General features: G+C 36.7%; 3 protein-coding genes across 6 annotated transcripts in view; 2 read left to right on the top strand and 1 right to left on the bottom strand.

The window, feature by feature from the left end:
* The window catches only part of LOC117293705, a 30,857-nt gene extending 23,043 nt beyond the window's left edge, over window positions 1–7,814 (bottom strand). Inside the window, exon 1 of the mRNA XM_033776118.1 lies at window positions 7,596–7,814. Within this exon, the coding sequence (XP_033632009.1) occupies window positions 7,596–7,814 (219 nt within the window). The remainder of the gene's footprint in view (window positions 1–7,595) is intronic.
* Window positions 1,525–5,898, top strand: LOC117293708. Its single transcript, XM_033776123.1, has 2 exons — window positions 1,525–4,971; window positions 5,413–5,898. The coding sequence occupies exons 1-2, from the start codon at window positions 4,087–4,089 to the stop codon at window positions 5,491–5,493; spliced, it is 966 nt and encodes a 321-aa protein (XP_033632014.1). The 5' UTR covers window positions 1,525–4,086; the 3' UTR covers window positions 5,494–5,898.
* A 1,082-nt stretch (window positions 7,815–8,896) lies between the features above and the next one.
* LOC117293706 (E3 ubiquitin-protein ligase TRIM71-like) lies at window positions 8,897–15,638 on the top strand. 4 transcript variants are annotated; one of them, XR_004519463.1, is made up of 4 exons: window positions 8,897–10,304; window positions 11,217–11,323; window positions 12,555–14,159; window positions 14,598–15,638. XR_004519463.1 is itself a non-coding variant. In XM_033776120.1 (3 exons), the coding sequence occupies exons 1-3, from the start codon at window positions 8,921–8,923 to the stop codon at window positions 12,684–12,686; spliced, it is 1,623 nt and encodes a 540-aa protein (XP_033632011.1). In that variant the 5' UTR covers window positions 8,897–8,920; the 3' UTR covers window positions 12,687–14,173. The 4 variants fall into 4 exon arrangements, 1 of the variants encoding a protein (XP_033632011.1); XR_004519465.1 differs by lacking the exon at window positions 14,598–15,638 and having other exon boundaries at window positions 12,555–13,892; window positions 14,093–14,276; XR_004519464.1 differs by lacking the exon at window positions 14,598–15,638 and having other exon boundaries at window positions 12,555–13,871; window positions 14,072–14,173.
* Window positions 15,639–16,949: the final 1,311 nt, after the last annotated feature.

Raw genomic sequence — 16,949 nt, 5'->3', positions numbered from 1 at the left:
CTAGAAATGTGGTTTTGAATACAAGGATTCAAAAAAATAACACTTTAAGAAATGTATCATGCATGAATCATTCTCAGATTGTATATTTCAATTACAGGTTATTCTTCCCACGTAGACATTTCCACTCCAGATTTTCTTGTTATTTTAAAAACACTAAAACCCTTTTAAATGAAATTTTATATTGTTTTTATACACTGTATCTAAATTTACATAGAATTAAAATAATCCAATGGTTCCAGAAACGAAAGGTATACTTTACCTTTACCTTTTCTGAATTATGAGCACATTTATCAGTCAAAATAATATTTGCGGTTACTAGAATATTGTTACCAGTCAAAATACTAAAAAACATGTACAATTTGTGACTGGTATCCTACTTACTTTTGTTTAGCAGGAAATTTCAAGCATAATTTTCTACTTAAGCAGCTCTATGAAATTGGACACAAGTTAACAAATTTGCTCAGTAAATGGTTAATCCTTTAAAATGACACTCACCCAATGCTTTTCCTATCGGTTTCTGATCATTGTTGAAGCAATCTGCGGGTGGTATGCAGTAGGATTGCACCAAACCCATGACAGGGATGGGATTACAAGAATGAGAACATTTCTCAAAAATGGCTCCTTGTCCAGGAGTTCCTCCTCCCAAATGATACCATTCAAGAAGAAAAACACCCATTTCAGAGTCGCGCCGAACCAAATTCTGAATTAAGTACCTGAAAAGACTGACGTCTGAAACAGATAGGAATGACTGCCGCGCTAGAAGTCGAAAGATCAACTGCCGTGCAGTCATTTCGAACGACTCTTGAGGGCCTTGGTTTCAGACGTCCATCTGGTCATGAACTGAGCCAATTTACATGTTATGTATTGGTTCACCTGTATGAAACCAAAATTGATTTGGGTCTACCTAGAGTCGCTCCTTATCTATTTGATTCGACGCGACTCTGGCGTACCTGTCTCTGAAACGGGTGTTCAGTGGTGTTACAGACTCTGTGCTGGCTCGTTACTTGGGGGGGGGGGGGGAGGGGGCTGTCCCTCATTGATATTTAGATTTTATTGTTATTAAAAATGCTAATATCTGTTTCTCCAATAACATTTTCAATTTACTCATCTTCATATGAAAGTGTTATAGTATGTACACATTCAAGTTAATAATAAAATAAATAATGCCTGGTGAGATCAAATTCGATGTCTATATAACATGTACAAATATACGTTTAAAGCCATTGGACACTTTCGGTACAGAAAAAAAATAACTTATAGGGTTTACAGAAGGTAAAGGTAATGGTGAAAGACTTCTCTTTAAATATTATTCCATGAGATGCTTTACTTTTTGAGAAAACATTAAAACAATATCTATTCTCGATATCGAGAATTACGGATTTATTTAAAACACATGTCATGACACGGCGAAACATGCCGAAACAAGAGTGGGTTTTCCCGTTATTTTCTCCTGACTCCGATGACCGATTGAGCCTAAATTTTCACAGGTTTGTTATTTTATACATAAGTTGTGATACACGAAGTCCTGGCCTTGGACAATACTGTTTACCGAAAGTGTCCATTGGCTTTAGGTAATATAACCTGACAAATGATGACGTCAATTTGTTTTAAAAACAGTTATGACGTATCAAGCCTGGTTAAAATCGTATAAAAACATCGTGTGATAATGTCATTACAAATGACACAAGAACTTGCCATTATCTAACGACCTGCCAAATTTCAACCTAATCAAACCAATCCTTTTAGAGATTTACGACAAAAAGTGCAACTCAAATGACACTTCACATGACCCCTGATGACGTTATAAATATAAAACTTCATACACAATGTGTCTACTTGATGATCATGTGTATCACTTTGCAAGTGATTACAAAAAGCTTCCACACACACCTTCTCAAGATACATTTTTAACAGTTTCATCCTGCCACTAGAGGGCGCTCTTTTATATTATGCCATCATTGGTATTTTCTTAAAATTGACGCTGGCCACACATTAACAGCCTTAATAGCATCTTCATAACTTTTGCCACTTTAATTACAAGGACACTTCGGAGTTCGAACAGAACTAGAGGTCAAGTGAGGTTATGCACAACTTTAACGAAAACAAGAGTCATCTGCTTTAAAAATGCCACCAAAATGTTACAAAATGGCGCGCACAAATAAAAAAAATTGAACTAGGAGGTTTTGAGAAGATCCCCAATATCAGGAAAAACCCTTACTAATAACACACTCACTTGACAGAATTCTGTTGATTGCACATCACCAGTTTTTACGCATGACTAAGCCTGGGCAACTCTACTTGACTAGTTGCGCTTCAAAAAGTTGAGACTTTGAGACTAGTCACAACTTATTTTTAATTCCCAAGTTGCTTTACGGCATATTTTTGCCACAGCGCAATATTGTAAGAGTCTCACTTAAACAATTGAAGGTTTGTGTCACTAATGATTGTATTTTGAAGTAAATTATGTTGGCGTGACTAATGAGCGACACAATTGCTTCACCAAGCAGGAAGTTGCAGCTATTTTTGTAGTAGTCCAGGCGGCATAATTAATTGGGGTAGTTGAATAACGGTAGCCTCGACTTGACTAAACAAACTATAGTTCAGTCAGCGCGCAGCCTACGATATAATGAGACTATTCAACAGATTTGTTTGCAAGTGAAACCCGTTCACGGGCGTTTTGGAAATTTGCGAGAAAAGACGAGAGTTGAGCGCTACCCCTGAAAAGGGTCACGGGAAACCCCTAAGGTCACTCGCTGAGCCAAGATGGATTGGTAAGTACAATCATTACATTACACGCTATGAAAACCCCGTTTTTTCATCTTTTTAAATACATTTTAACGGAAAATTATGCCTTCAAAATTTGCTTCAAAATATGCTCCTTCGTAAATGTACCTCAGAATTTTAAGTGCTCCTGACTGTTTCGATAAACGGGCTCGAAAACGATGTCGGTATTTGTTGACAATGCAAGTTTTGCGATTGTTTCACACCATTTTCATTTCTACGGGATCAGGGATTTGTTCTCTTTTTTAAGTTTGAAAATGTCCGTTTTTTCGATTTCGGGCGTATTTACTCTCGAAGTGTGTGACGTCACGTACAATAATTTTACGTGTGCAACTATACATCGTGCATCACCAATTTCGTGATAAAATCCTAGCCTTGGGCTGCCAATAGAGATGTATTTCATCGTGCATCAACAATTTTGTGGTAAAATACTGGGCTTTATTAAACTAAAAAAGAGAAGAAGTGCATCATGCATTACCAATTTCATGATAAAATCCTTGGCTTGAACAAACTGAAAAAGAGATGTATTGCATCGTGCATTACCAATTTCGTGATAAAATTCCCAACTTTTTTTAGCAAGTGTGAACAAAATTGCTCTTCCAACCTGATAATATGAATAAATACTCAGTAAATACTATTATTATTAAATTTTATTTCAATACAATAATGCAGACACTCTACAAAGTACAAGAACAAAAGCCAGTACACTACATTCCGTTCGTCATGGCCATAATCATGGCAGCTCGTATTTTCTCTGTCGATTTAGTTTTGCAAAATAGTCATAAAACAGGAACGGACAGAACTTGTTCTTTATTCACTCAATTTATTCTTTAGAACTTACCGGAATGTGCTTATTTTGTTCCCTTGCCTTGAGAGTTGACAAATGTAAACAACAATATACTTAATTTAAATTACTAAGTAACTAAATACTACTTGTGTGTGAAGTGTTTTGTATACAAAGGCAATGGCCATGTAACATGATGGCCATTCCTTCTTTCTGTAGACATTTTAAATCGATTGTCATGTATAGTTTTTACATTGTAGATTGTACATGAGAGTGATTGATTCTTTGCATAGTTTTATGCGCAGCTTAGCCAAATAGTTTGCAAACACTTAGTCCACCCTTCCCCTCTCATCTGTATTTTTTTTTTTACATCCGTTGACAATCACAGGCCCAGCAGTCAAGATGACCTCCCCTACTTCAACGTGAAGATTTTGGGAGACTCCCTGACGAGGTACGTACACCTTGAAAGTCCTTGGTTTTTGGCAGATACTATTACAAAGCCAGGATGCACTGTACGTCGTATGGTTTCGTTGTTGAAAAAGTTACATGCAGATCGCAATGGTACTGGACAGAAGCCGCATGTTGTTGTCCTACATGTGGGTACCAACGATCTGGATGAGAGTGTTCTCCACAAAGACCTCCAGAACTTTGAGCAGCTGATTTCATTGGCAAAGGAAACGTTTCCATCGGCTAAAATCATAATAAATTCCATCTTGCCACGTTCTGACTTCAAAATCCTCAACGAGAAGGGCATCATTCTAAATATGCACCTTGCTAAGCTTTGCAAGAAGGTAGGCTGCATATTCATTGATCTAACAGAGAACTTTCCTCCAGAACTTTTCTCTTGTGATGGACTTCATCTGAATCATTATGGCATTCGAAGGTTGGCGGATGTCATCACTGACGTCACCACATCCCTACTCATCAGAGTAATTCCAGGCTCTCGTACAAGCTCTACCAATCGGTTCGTTCCAAAAGAACTGCAGCTGCTTGTCAGAAAGAAAAAAAGGAAGAAAGAGCCCATTTCGAAACCCCAATCCTCGCCCTCATCCGGACCCCCATCTCCATCAACACCGGAAACACAACTCAAAGAGAACGCAACGAGAAAACATCCAAGGCAACCATCAGGAAAAAAGAGAAGTGCTGCAGTCGACAGTGATGGATTCCAGCAGGTTGGGTGTAAATTCACCTGTCCATCAGTTGACCCCTACTCCCTTCCAGTTTTCCAGCCTATGTGTCTGCCAATGAAGGTGATGGTTTACCACCACAAGCTGCATGTGCTGTCGTCATCATGTGTCCGTCCCCCACAACAACCCACGCCATACATTCAGCGTAAAAAAGCTGGAGTGAAGAAGAGGCGGAGGATGGCCCAGGCAAGGAAGAAGAGGAAAAAGAAAAATCGAAAGGTATTTCACAATGGATTCTTTTAACCAACAATTCACTATAAGCTTTTGTACTGTCACGAGTTCAATAGGCCCCCTTACGGATGATGTTTTTTTTTTTTTTTGTAACATTCCTTAAGTGCTGTAACTTTACTGGCACTTTTCTGACAGTCGTAAACATACATGTACACAATGAATGGGGTTCCATTCTTCTGGAACGTGATAAACAAACCATGATGTCATCAGTACAAGGGTAAAGGCATTAGATTTTGAAAAAAATTGAATCCACTGTTGCCTAAATGTTTTTCCAACTATTTCCAACTGCCACCTATTTAAACAAAATTTGAAAAGGAGAACAATTTCAACATATTTTTGTATGTATGACTTGTAAACAAAGATTTCTTGCACAAAGCTACTTAAAATGAAGATAATTTATTACATTACATACTTATTTTTCCGTTCTAGGTGCTGGCTGCCTGGCCATGTGGCAAACCTTCATCAATGTCATTCAAGTACAGCAAAGACAATCAACCATTGCAGGGGTAAAGCGAAGAGCCCAGAGAGAAAAACCGCTTCCACAAGGGCAGGTAAAATGCGCAAGATGTGGAAGAGAATGTTTTTCATTTATGCAAGTGCAGTCATTAAGAAATGAGCAGGTTAAACTGTGGTTCAAAACAAACTCCAAGTTGAGTGACACTGACTTTATTTGTAAGGCTTGTAAAATTTCTGTTACAAAAAAACAAACCAATCCTGAATACACACCAGAGAAATCCCGTAAAAAAAAGAGAGTAGTATGTGCCTTATCCAATTTTAACTTGTGCACTTTAACTTCTTCTCACACTGTGGAATGTTCTAAAGAGATTTTCAATACTTGTTTCGCTGTTGATGAAACGGATGAGATAAAGACCATCCCTCTTTGCCTTTATAGAACAACATTTCGTTCTCCACCGTTTTTAGTATCCACCACTTGTAATGTTTTTCTATTTTCTAAAGCAGATATTTATGTGTAAAATGTCCAGTTTCTTAAGTGAATGTTTTGGTTGTAGTATTCAATCTAAGTTTGGACATTTTTGATACGATTGAACTTCTACATTCCACCGCAATGTTGAACTGATAAATTGTTAGGTCAGTTCCTTGCCTACATCTGTAATGTTATTTATTTTTATATTGTACTTTTAGTTTATATTATATATCCAATATTTCATTTTGGGTTTGTGTATTTTATCAATGTTGAAAGCTGCCAAACTGTTTTATATAAACTGCCAAATTTTGTAAATGTGAAAGAAGTAAGACAGTTAGTTGTAATAATGTTGATTCTTTATCATGCTAAAGTATGATACATGTATTTACACGGGTCTTTGTACTTAACAATACTTTCATGTACTATTATATATCCAACAAGTTATACACAAAGGACTTACACATGTACATGTGTTTGCATTTTGGTCTTGTGTATAGTTATCAATACCAACAGCTGCAAAACTATTTATATAAACTGCAATTTTTTTTAAAAGAAGTAAGACAATTGCAATAATGCTGATTCTTATGCTAAAGTATTGTTTTTAAACGGGTCTTTGTACTAAAACAATACTTTCGTGTACTATTAGTATTAAACATGTATTATGTATATCCAACAAGTTATACATACAGACCTTAGAGTGTAAATCCACAACTTGTAAATACTTTTCTACTTTTTACAACAGCTATTTTGTTTAGGTGTAAAGCGTCCAGCTTCTTTAAATAGTGATTGTTTTAGTTTTGGTTGTAGTGTTTAATCTAAGTGTGGGCATTTTATATACGATTGAACTGTTACATTCCATCGCTATATTGAACTGGTATAAGTTGTTTGGACAGTTCCTTGCCTACATCTGTCAATTAATTTTTTTATATTGTACTATTATTAATATTATTATATTAATGTTTTTAAACGGGTCTTTGTATTGTTTTATTATTAATATTATATATCCAAAAAGTTATACACACAGGTATTTTTGTCAATACCGAAAGCTGCCAAACTGTTTATATAAACTGCCATTTTTTAATAAAAAGTAAGACCAAATGTTAATTCTTATTATGCTAAAGTTGGGTATTTACACAGGTCTTTGTTTTTGTATTAGAACACAAGGGCAATTTATTTCGACTATGCAATATTTTATGACCTTGCAATTTAGATTGATATATCAAACAAACAGTATGAAGGAAATCCTAGTGTATGTACTAGTACTTTTTTTTTTTTTTGCATACATACATTTTTAGTTGTTTTTCTCATTTATTTTTTAAATGAAGTATTTTATAAGGTGCTATAATTTGTTTACATATTTGTTATGATGTTTACAAGTTCAAACATATATATTGTTGAAATAAATTGTTGTTATATCGCTTAAGAAGTTTGACTGTGTTTATTATGACTTATTATTATTAATAGTTACTGCTGAGTGCTGGACTGATGTATAAATGATTGACACACATACCTAATTTTTTTAATTTTTTTTTTTACACAACCCCTTCTTCAAAAAAATTGGCTCAAAGTCATTACAAACAAAAATCTTATTTAAAACGATCAGACATTATTAAGCAGACATACATTATGAAAAATCAGTCACGAATTGTCTGTTTTAAGCATAATTAGAAACATTTTCCATACTCACTTCATTGCGTTTCAAGTTAGTCAAGTGTCGCGGTTTGTTTACACACAGCAAAGTGTACGAGGCAAATATAATAGTCTGGTTGCTCCATGCCGTCGAATTTTGTGTTGATTCCCGCTTATGCAGTCTGTTAACCCAACTGCCTTGTGTGCTGTATCGCAGCACGTGATTGGCTGTTTTTGGCTGCAGACGGCTGACCGTGTACGTACGTTGACCAACCATACTTGCGCTCTGTTGAAATCGGACCCGCAGGCTGAAACTCGTGGTTCGTTGCAGTCCGAGAAACGAGGGTGAACATTTTGACTGCTCCTGACTGTTTCACGGTATTTGATGCTCAGAATACATGATTTTTGTAAGAAGAAATGTCTACTCTTTAGATTCGTATATAATTCATGTCTACGGTGGATAGATGAGACAACGTTTGAAGCCTTTTTACAAGTGCATTTTTTTTTCACGAAAATGCAAATGTTTTTGCTACAAAATCTCACGTAATGTACACCCTACCACTATTATTTTGTTCATGATAAAAATCTTGTATATTTTTGTATTTGCATTCCAAATAATTCCAAATTCTACTGAAAACTTTGACAGTTACAAGGTTTTTAAAAAGGGGTCGCCAAGCTCATTAAATATGCACAGCCCAACGGAACGTGCATACGTAAAAAACAAACGGAAGCACTTTTCAGTGGGCTGCGCGCTGACTGAGTTGCAACTTTGACATTAGTCACACTAGCTATTCGCCAAATTACCAAAATTACTTTTTGTGACAAGGACACATGTTTTCCAATTCAATAATGCAAGTCTGACAATGACATATACCCTTGGTTTACATAAACAAAAATGAATAGCACAGTTACACCCATTTTCACAGCTAGTGTGCATTATTTGTTCATAGTTCACTCTTATTCAGCTAGACTCTACTTCTACAGTATAGTGAATACTTCACTTGTGGTAGGCAAACACTATCAGTACCAATTGTATTCTAGGTGATGTGCACGGAGAAATTTTGTAAAAAAAAGTGGTTGTTTCAGAGTTGATACTCATCTATTCTTTTATATTCAAACACTGTTTGAGCATCTTCTGGAGCCAGCCAGTACCAATTCAACCCCGGTATGATTATTCTGGTCTGAGACGTGGAGAAGTGTCTGATCTGATTTATCACAGCAAGTATGGCCCTTAAAGACAGTGGACACTATTTCTTGTAGTGTTTTATACTATCAACCGTATTTTGTACATTTTATCATTTGAGCAGCATTGATAACTGCAGTAGAAGTTAGCATTTCAGCTATCAATTCTTACTGCAATACTTGTGAGACACTGGAATAAAAATGGATGAGGTAAGCAGTGTACCCGTGTTGGATAATATCAGAAAAACGCAGTTGCAATGCCTGATTTGCTACTCCCAGTACATCAACCCCAAGACCCTGACTTGCGAACACAGTTTCTGCAAAAACTGTCTAGAAGAAATGATGGAAGCCCATCCAACAAAAAGCATTTCATGTCCCGTCTGCAGGAGAGAAACCTCTTTACCAGAGGAAGGAATTGATGACCTCCCAAAGAGCTTTTCATTAATTAGTTTGATGGAAACTATTGCTGAACAACAGCGGCTTGTTGAGCATCATGGTCTTAATGGTCAAACTGTATTAGATAATATCAGCAAAGCGCAGCTGGAATGCCCGATTTGCTACTCGCAGTACATCAACCCCAAGACTCTGACTTGTAAACACAACTTCTGCCAAAACTGTCTTGAAGAAATGAGGACAGCCCATCCTCTGGAAGAAAACATTATATGTCCCATCTGCAGAAAAGAAACGTCTTCACCAGAGGCAGGAATTTATGACCTCACCCAGAGTCTTTTCTTAATTAACTTGATGGAAACTATTGCCGAACAACAGCAGCTCGTCAGACGTCTTCAGACTAAGATAATTTGTCAAGATTGCGATGAGGAAGATGAAGCTGTCAGCTACTGCCTTGATTGTCAGGAATTTCTTTGCGAGGTTTGTGACAATGCGCACCAACGTAGCAAAAGAACAAAAAGCCATGAAAAAGCTTCAATCGACCATCTACGCTCTGGCAAAGCAAGTTTCAAAAAGAACTCTCAGCTTCTCACGAATGTACCAAAATGTGGTACACACCCCAACCAGAACAAGATTTTCTACTGCCAACGTTGCTTCATAATGATATGTGCTTCATGCACCCAGGATCATCGAAACCCTTACCACGAACTCGTTGGTTTATCACAAGCCATAGAATCAAGCAATGACATCATTAATGATCGTGTCGAACAAGTTGAGAAGTGCCTACAAAGGTTTACTAAAAAAAGAGAACTTCTTGACATGTTATCCACTGAACACCAAGAAAGGATAAAGCAAAAACACAAAATTATCACTGATGACGCAGACAGAAAAGTTGCTGAACTCCGTAAAGAGGAACAAAAACTTAAAGACAAAGTGACAAGATTCTGCTATGAAAAGGGCAAAGAATTCAAAAAAATTATGGCAAGCAACTGTATAAATGAAAAAAAGATAAAGCAACAGCTGGAAAAGGTGACCAATGACAAGAAAGGAGTCCAGGAAATTGATCTTCTGAAAATGCAAAAGAGTCTTATGCAAGACTTAAAAGATGCACTGGATGTTGACAACCCAACTGGATGTGTCTGCCTGAATTTTAAAGATTTCAAAGAAAGTTCAGACTTCACTGATGAGGAAATCTGTGAGTAAATTGATCAACTATGTGCACATTTTTGAGCTAATTTTGCGTACTCGTTAACAAACCTACATGATATGTAAACTTTGTCTTAAAGGCAGTGGACACTATTGGTAACCACTCAAACCAATTGTTAGCATAAAAACTTACTTGTTGGTAACGAGCAATGCGGAGCTGTTGGTAGTATAAGACATTGTGAGAAACAGCTCCCTCTGAAGTAACGTAGTTTTTGAGAAAAAAGTAATTTTCCACGAATGTGATTTTGAGACCTCAGAATCAGACTTTGAGGTCCTGAAATCAAGCATCTGAAAGCACACAACTTCGTGTGAAAAGGGTGTTTTTTCTTCCACTATTATCTCGCAACTTCAACGACCAATTGAGCTCAAATTTTCACAGGTTTGTTATTTTGTGCACAACATGTATATTGAGATACACCAACTGAGAATATACTAGTCTTTGACAACTACCAATAGTGTCCAGTGCCTTTAAGTTAAGCATTTATAATCTGTCCAATAATGAAAAATCCTTTAGAAAGGACGCACACTTTTAATTGATATTCAACAAATTAGCTCTTTGGTGCACAAGGTGGTTCCTAGAGACCTCCAAAACACGTTCAAAACTACAACACCAATGTACACCACCCTCATTCGGTTGTTTGGCTCAACAATCGCTCTAATTAGAGCGATTGTTGAGCTTTCATTTGATGAAACGTTCAATAGAAAAACATGGATGAACATGGATGAACATTTTTTTTTATAACAATAAAATTTATCTGTGCACCAAAGGGGCTTCTCATTCCAAAAAGCATACCGGCCAGCTATATAATCAAAATTAACTTTTTCTAAAGTTAAGCTTTTATTATCTTCGGTCAATAAAGAAAAAAACCGAAAACAAACATTTCCCTTGTTCTCAAATTAGATCTGATGTTTGGACAAAAACGAAACATGACTGACTCCGAGGTTTCAGATGGGATGAAAGTTGGCACATGGGTGGTACGAGGAAAGAAGTGGCATTGGGGTGCGCAGGTAGGAACAAACTAAGTTGAGGAACATTAAATCATCTAAAAACATCATTTGCAAAGTGCAAAACGTAGGTCAATTCCAGTCGATTGCCGTCATTAAAGGGACACGTTGCCTTGGATAGGGCAAGTTGGTCTATGAAAAGCGTTTGAAACCATTTGTTATGAAATGTATACAGTTGGAAAGATATTTTAAAAGTATAATATAATGATCCACACAGATATGCCTCAAAATTGCACGGATTTCCTTTTATTTTGCAAACTAGCACGGTCAGCCATTTTGTGGAGTCAATGGCATGCCGTTTTAGTTCACAGCGTACAAGGGAAAGCATCTAAATGCAAGGCATATTTGTGTGGACCGTTATATTCTACTTTAAAACATTTTTCCAACCACGCATTTCATAACAAATGGTTTCAACTCGCCTGATCCAAGGCAACGCCAACCTCGCTACCATGGGCAGCGGGCCGTACCACCTGCTAGCTCTGCGTATATGTCTCTAACCGCTGGGAGGGAAACTCCGATCCACTTCTTTGATTGGCTATCATATAAACACAGTGCGTCTCCAAAAAGCTCTATACGCCGAAACGCGTGCGTATAAAGATGTACATATCACTTTTGTTGTCATGCAACACTGAACGCCACGGCAAGTTTATGACTTTTATTACACACAGCGCATCCAGTGTGTGCGCAACTAACGCCCAACACAGAATGGATCAACCACAGGACTAATTGTAATATCCCTTATATTTGGATGTTGTTGAGTTTCACTTCCAGGGGTTATGATCGAGCAAGGCATGCTGGGAAAAAATGGCGCGGCAAGATCGATCACCCCTAGGATCGAGATTGAGGCAACGCGTCCCTTTAAGAGTCATTATGAGCACCGTTTTACTTTATTTTCTTTACGTCATCTCTCAAGGCACATACCAAGAAATTTATAAGGTTTGCTTTATTCCGCACTTTCTGTTTACAGAGCTGTGAAATGTACACAAGTTTCAATATCACTACTAAATTAGCAAGCAAAAACAAGCAGAAGAAGCAGCCTCAGCACAATTTAAAATTCACACAAAAAGGGTTTACTTTTTGTTGGTTACTTGGTATAATGAAAGTATCAGCAGAACTGGAAATGTGCAAACAAAATTTGCCTGCAATTCTAGAAATAAAGTGGATAGAACTTGGCTTATTACAATTACCAATAAATATATAGAACTAATTGTTGCTTTATTTTAATCTTCTATAGGATGGTGACCCACCCGGTGAAGGTGTAATTAGGCGAAGCAACGACTGGGACGTCAGAGTAGGATGGGATGAAGGCCCTGCTGGCCACCTTGACCGTTACTCTCCTGAGGACCTTGATTTTGCATGGCCCTAGAGTGACAATGCATACAAGCAACAACAAAAACCGACCATCCACTTTTACAAAAATCATTTTGTATGATATTTAGTTTGCATTAGCATTACGTCAAAAAGTTGACCTGTAATACCACGTCGCGAGACCCCTGATGAGGTCATTGATCTGAAACTTCACACATTATGATCAATTGCCTGCCTGATGGTCAACATGTGTGTGTAAACTCTGAAGTGATTACAAACAACTTTCATTGCAATTGTTCTTTAGGAACTAAGTAAAATGGTGTATAGACAAACATAAACAAAGAATTAACAATCACAAAAGGCTAACAAGGACTTCAATGTATCAACATAATGACAAATAATTAGGAGTAAGATTGTTCCATATGGAACAACAAGCAGCATTAGAACAGGATCTTTGATATCGTGCCAATTCGTTATGTATATTCCAAAAAGTGACTGAGTAGATCATTGTGGTGTTCGGGTAGGAGTGTAGTGATGGACAAGTATGATAGGCTTTGAAAGTAACGAGAAGGATTGTGTACAAACTCAAGTCTCTAGATTGTCCAAAGTACTAGTGTCTTAAAAGTAGAAAGTCTTAAAGTCTTTTGTAGAAAGTCTTTAAAAGAAAGTATTAATGTCTTAAGTATAAAGCCTTAAGTAGAAAGCCCCAAGTCTAAAGTCTCAAGTAGAATTAAGTAGAAAGTCTTAAGTATAAAGTATAAAGTCTTGAAAAGAAAGTCTTAATGTCTCAAGTAGAAAGTCTTAAGTCTTAATGTCTTAAGTAGAAAGTCTTAGGTAGAAAGACTTAAGTCTGAGGTAGAAAGTCTTGAAAAGAAAGTCTTAATGTCTCAATTAGAAAGTCTTAAGTCTTAATGTCTTAAGTAGAAAGTCTTAGGTAGAAAGTCTTAAGTATAAAGTATAAAGTCTTGAAAAGAAAGTCTTAATGTCTCAAGTAGAAAGTCTTAAGTCTTAATGTCTTAAGTAGAAAGTCTTAGGTAGAAAGACTTAAGTCTGAGGTAGAAAGTCTTAAAAAGAAAGTATTAATGTCTTAAGTATAAAGCCTTAAGTAGAAAGCCCCAAGTCTAAAGTCTCAAGTAGAATTAAGTAGAAAGTCTTAAGTATAAAGTATAAAGTCTTGAAAAGAAAGTCTTAATGTCTCAAGTAGAAAGTCTTAAGTCTTAATGTCTTAAGTAGAAAGTCTTAGGTAGAAAGACTTAAGTCTGAGGTAGAAAGTCTTGAAAAGAAAGTCTTAATGTCTCAATTAGAAAGTCTTAAGTCTTAATGTCTTAAGTAGAAAGTCTTAGGTAGAAAGTCTTAAGTATAAAGTATAAAGTCTTGAAAAGAAAGTCTTAATGTCTCAAGTAGAAAGTCTTAAGTCTTAATGTCTTAAGTAGAAAGTCTTAGGTAGAAAGACTTAAGTCTGAGGTAGAAAGTCTTAAAAAGAAAGTCTTAATGTCATGGAAAGTTGAAAGCCTTGAATCTTAAATCTAAGGTAGAAAGTCTTAAGTCATAAGTAAAAAGTCTTAGGTAGAAAGACTTAAAGACAGTGGACACTATTGGTAATTACTCAAAATAATTATTGGCATAAAACCTTACTTGCTGACAAGTAATGGGGAGAGGTTGATGGTATAAAACATTGTGAGAAACGGCTCCCTCTGAAGTGCCATAGTTTTAGAGAAAGAGTTGTTTTCCACGAATTTGATTTAGAGACCTCAGATTTAGAACTTGAGGTCTCGAAATCAACCATCTAAACGCACCCAACTTCGTGTGACAAGGGTGTTTTTCTCTTTCATTATTATGTCACAAGTTCGATGACCGATTGAGCTCAAATTTTCACAGGTTTGTTATTTTATGCTTATGTTGAGATACACCAACTGTGAAGGCTAGTCTTTGACAATTACCAATAGTGTCCACTGCCTTTAAGTCTGAGGTAGAAAGTCTTAAAAAGAAAGTCTTAATGTCATTAAGTCGAAAGCCTTGAATCTTAAATCTAAGGTAGAAAGTCTAAAGTCTTAAGTAGAAAGTCTTAGGTAGAAAGACTTAAGTCTGAGGTAGAAAGTCTTAAAAAGAAAGTCTTAGTGTCATAAGTCGAAAGCCTTGAGTTTAAATCTAAGGTACAAAGTCTTACAGTGTTAGGAAGAAAGCCTTCAAAAGAAAGTCTTAATGGGGTACCCGGTATTAGTATAAAAACAAATTGTTAATTTTTAATACACATTGTTAATCGTTTTCATGAAATGTAAAGAGTAGTACTAAAATATTTTGGTGAATACTTGTTGAGGTCTTTTTTATTTAGGTGGTATTTCTTTGTTTCTGAAAAATGCTAGGGTGACAAGCGATATCTTTGTTAGTTACTCAAAAAATAAATTATCATAACAATTTGCAGCTGTTGATGTTGATAATAACGTATAACATTTTGAGAACTGATTCCATTAAAAGGAATGTAGTTTTAGAGAGAGAGATTCAGCCAAATTTCAATTTCAGAAATGTTGCATGCATGAAATGTTTCTCAGATTGTGAAGTCCAATTTCTGGTTAATCTTCCTGCATGGACATAACCGCTCCAGACTTAAGCGGTATTTACTCGTAGATCATTTATTAAAATGATTTTATTAAAAAGACCAGAATCAAAATGAAATGAGACTAGAATAAACAGATTATCATCTTATAACCGCTTCATTTGATAAAAACAAACTAAGAGAAGATTTATCTCTTCTGTTTTATGGGTGATACGCAGCAGGCTTAAAAGATATTTGTGAGATTCAAACTAAACATTTTGAACATCATTCAATTTTTGTGGACAAAGATGTTACATTGAAATGTCCAGTCTTAAACTTACCTGCCCAACACTGACATTATATCACTAGCCTTGGGAAAGTGGGCCAGTGTAAGAGTTGAGCCCTGAGTGTACAATTAAACAGGTAAATTCAGGCCTGTATGCCTTGTTTTCAAAAGGGCAAGGGCACCAAGACATTTTCTACAGGGCACCCTATGAAGAAACTGTAAATTTCTACTTGAGCATTTCAAGGGCACCAAGGCAATGACCAGGGGGCATGGAGGAGGCAATTGCCTCTGTTGCCTCCATGAAGTTTCAGGACTGGGTTATGGGTTGCAGAGATGAGATTTCACCTCTTAAAACCAAAGTCACTCATACAGGTTGTTTTCACACACTCCGACTTCTACCAGTTCAAAAAAAAATCACTGATGAAAAATTGTTCTACCAATGTATAACCATAGAGTAAGGACAGTACTCTATGGTATAACCAAGGTGCTTAATCAATATGCAAATTAGATCCCAGACATTTTTATAGACAGTGGACACTACTGGTAATTGTCAAAGACCAGTCTTCTCACTTGGTGTATCTCAACATATACATAAAACAACAAACCTGTGAAAGTATGAGCTCAATTGGTCGTCGAGGTTGCGAGATAATAATGAAAGAAAAAACAACCTTGAAACACGAAGTTGTGTGCTTTCAGATGCAAGCTGATTTCGAAACCTCACCTAATTCTGAGCTCTTGAAATCAAATTCGTGGAAAATTACTTCTTTCTCGAAAGCTACGTTACTTCAGAGGGAGCCGTTTCTCAGTGTTTATACTATCAACCTCTCCCCATTACTCGTTACCAATTAAGGTTTTATGCTAATAAATATTTTGAGTAATTACCAATAGTGTCCACTGCCTTTAAAGAGAATTGTGTTTAATGGTGCATGATCTACAGTCATGCAAGTCTAATGATGGATCAGAGTACCCTTGGATTTGGCCAAACCCAAACAAAATTGTGTTTCCCATTACACTGACCAAAATATAGGGTGGTCCACGGCATGACATTTTTTGTTTCCTTCTTTAATATTGGCCAATATATTAGGATGGGCTGACGACGCACTGGATGGTGGGTGGAGTTAGGCTGGAATCAGGTCTTGGGGTCTGAGTAGGCGTAGCGATGTACAATTATAGGCTGTTATGATAGTGGAACAAATCCGAAGCATGTGCTTGCATACCTGCCGCCTCTACGAGGGAGAGGGAGTACTCAGGACTATAGAGGGCGTGATACAGGGGATACACGCAAGAACGCCAGAGGTGTACTTCATAACAGATACTTTGAAGCTAACCCCCAAGCAAGGCCTCACCGCCCCCCCTCCCAGCACTGCCTTATAGTACCAGTGTACCACAGCAAGGTTCCCCACTATATCTCAGAACTACTTCAAGTTTACACTCCGTCAAGGAATCTCCGATCCATTTCAATAGTTTTCTTCATTGAACCCAAGTCTTGACAATCCTGGGGA

The sequence above is a fragment of the Asterias rubens genome, chromosome 8, assembly GCF_902459465.1.
Source record: "Asterias rubens chromosome 8, eAstRub1.3, whole genome shotgun sequence".
In the NCBI taxonomy this organism is placed as follows: Eukaryota; Metazoa; Echinodermata; class Asteroidea; order Forcipulatida; family Asteriidae; genus Asterias; species Asterias rubens.
This window is presented reverse-complemented; position numbering and strand designations above follow the sequence as displayed.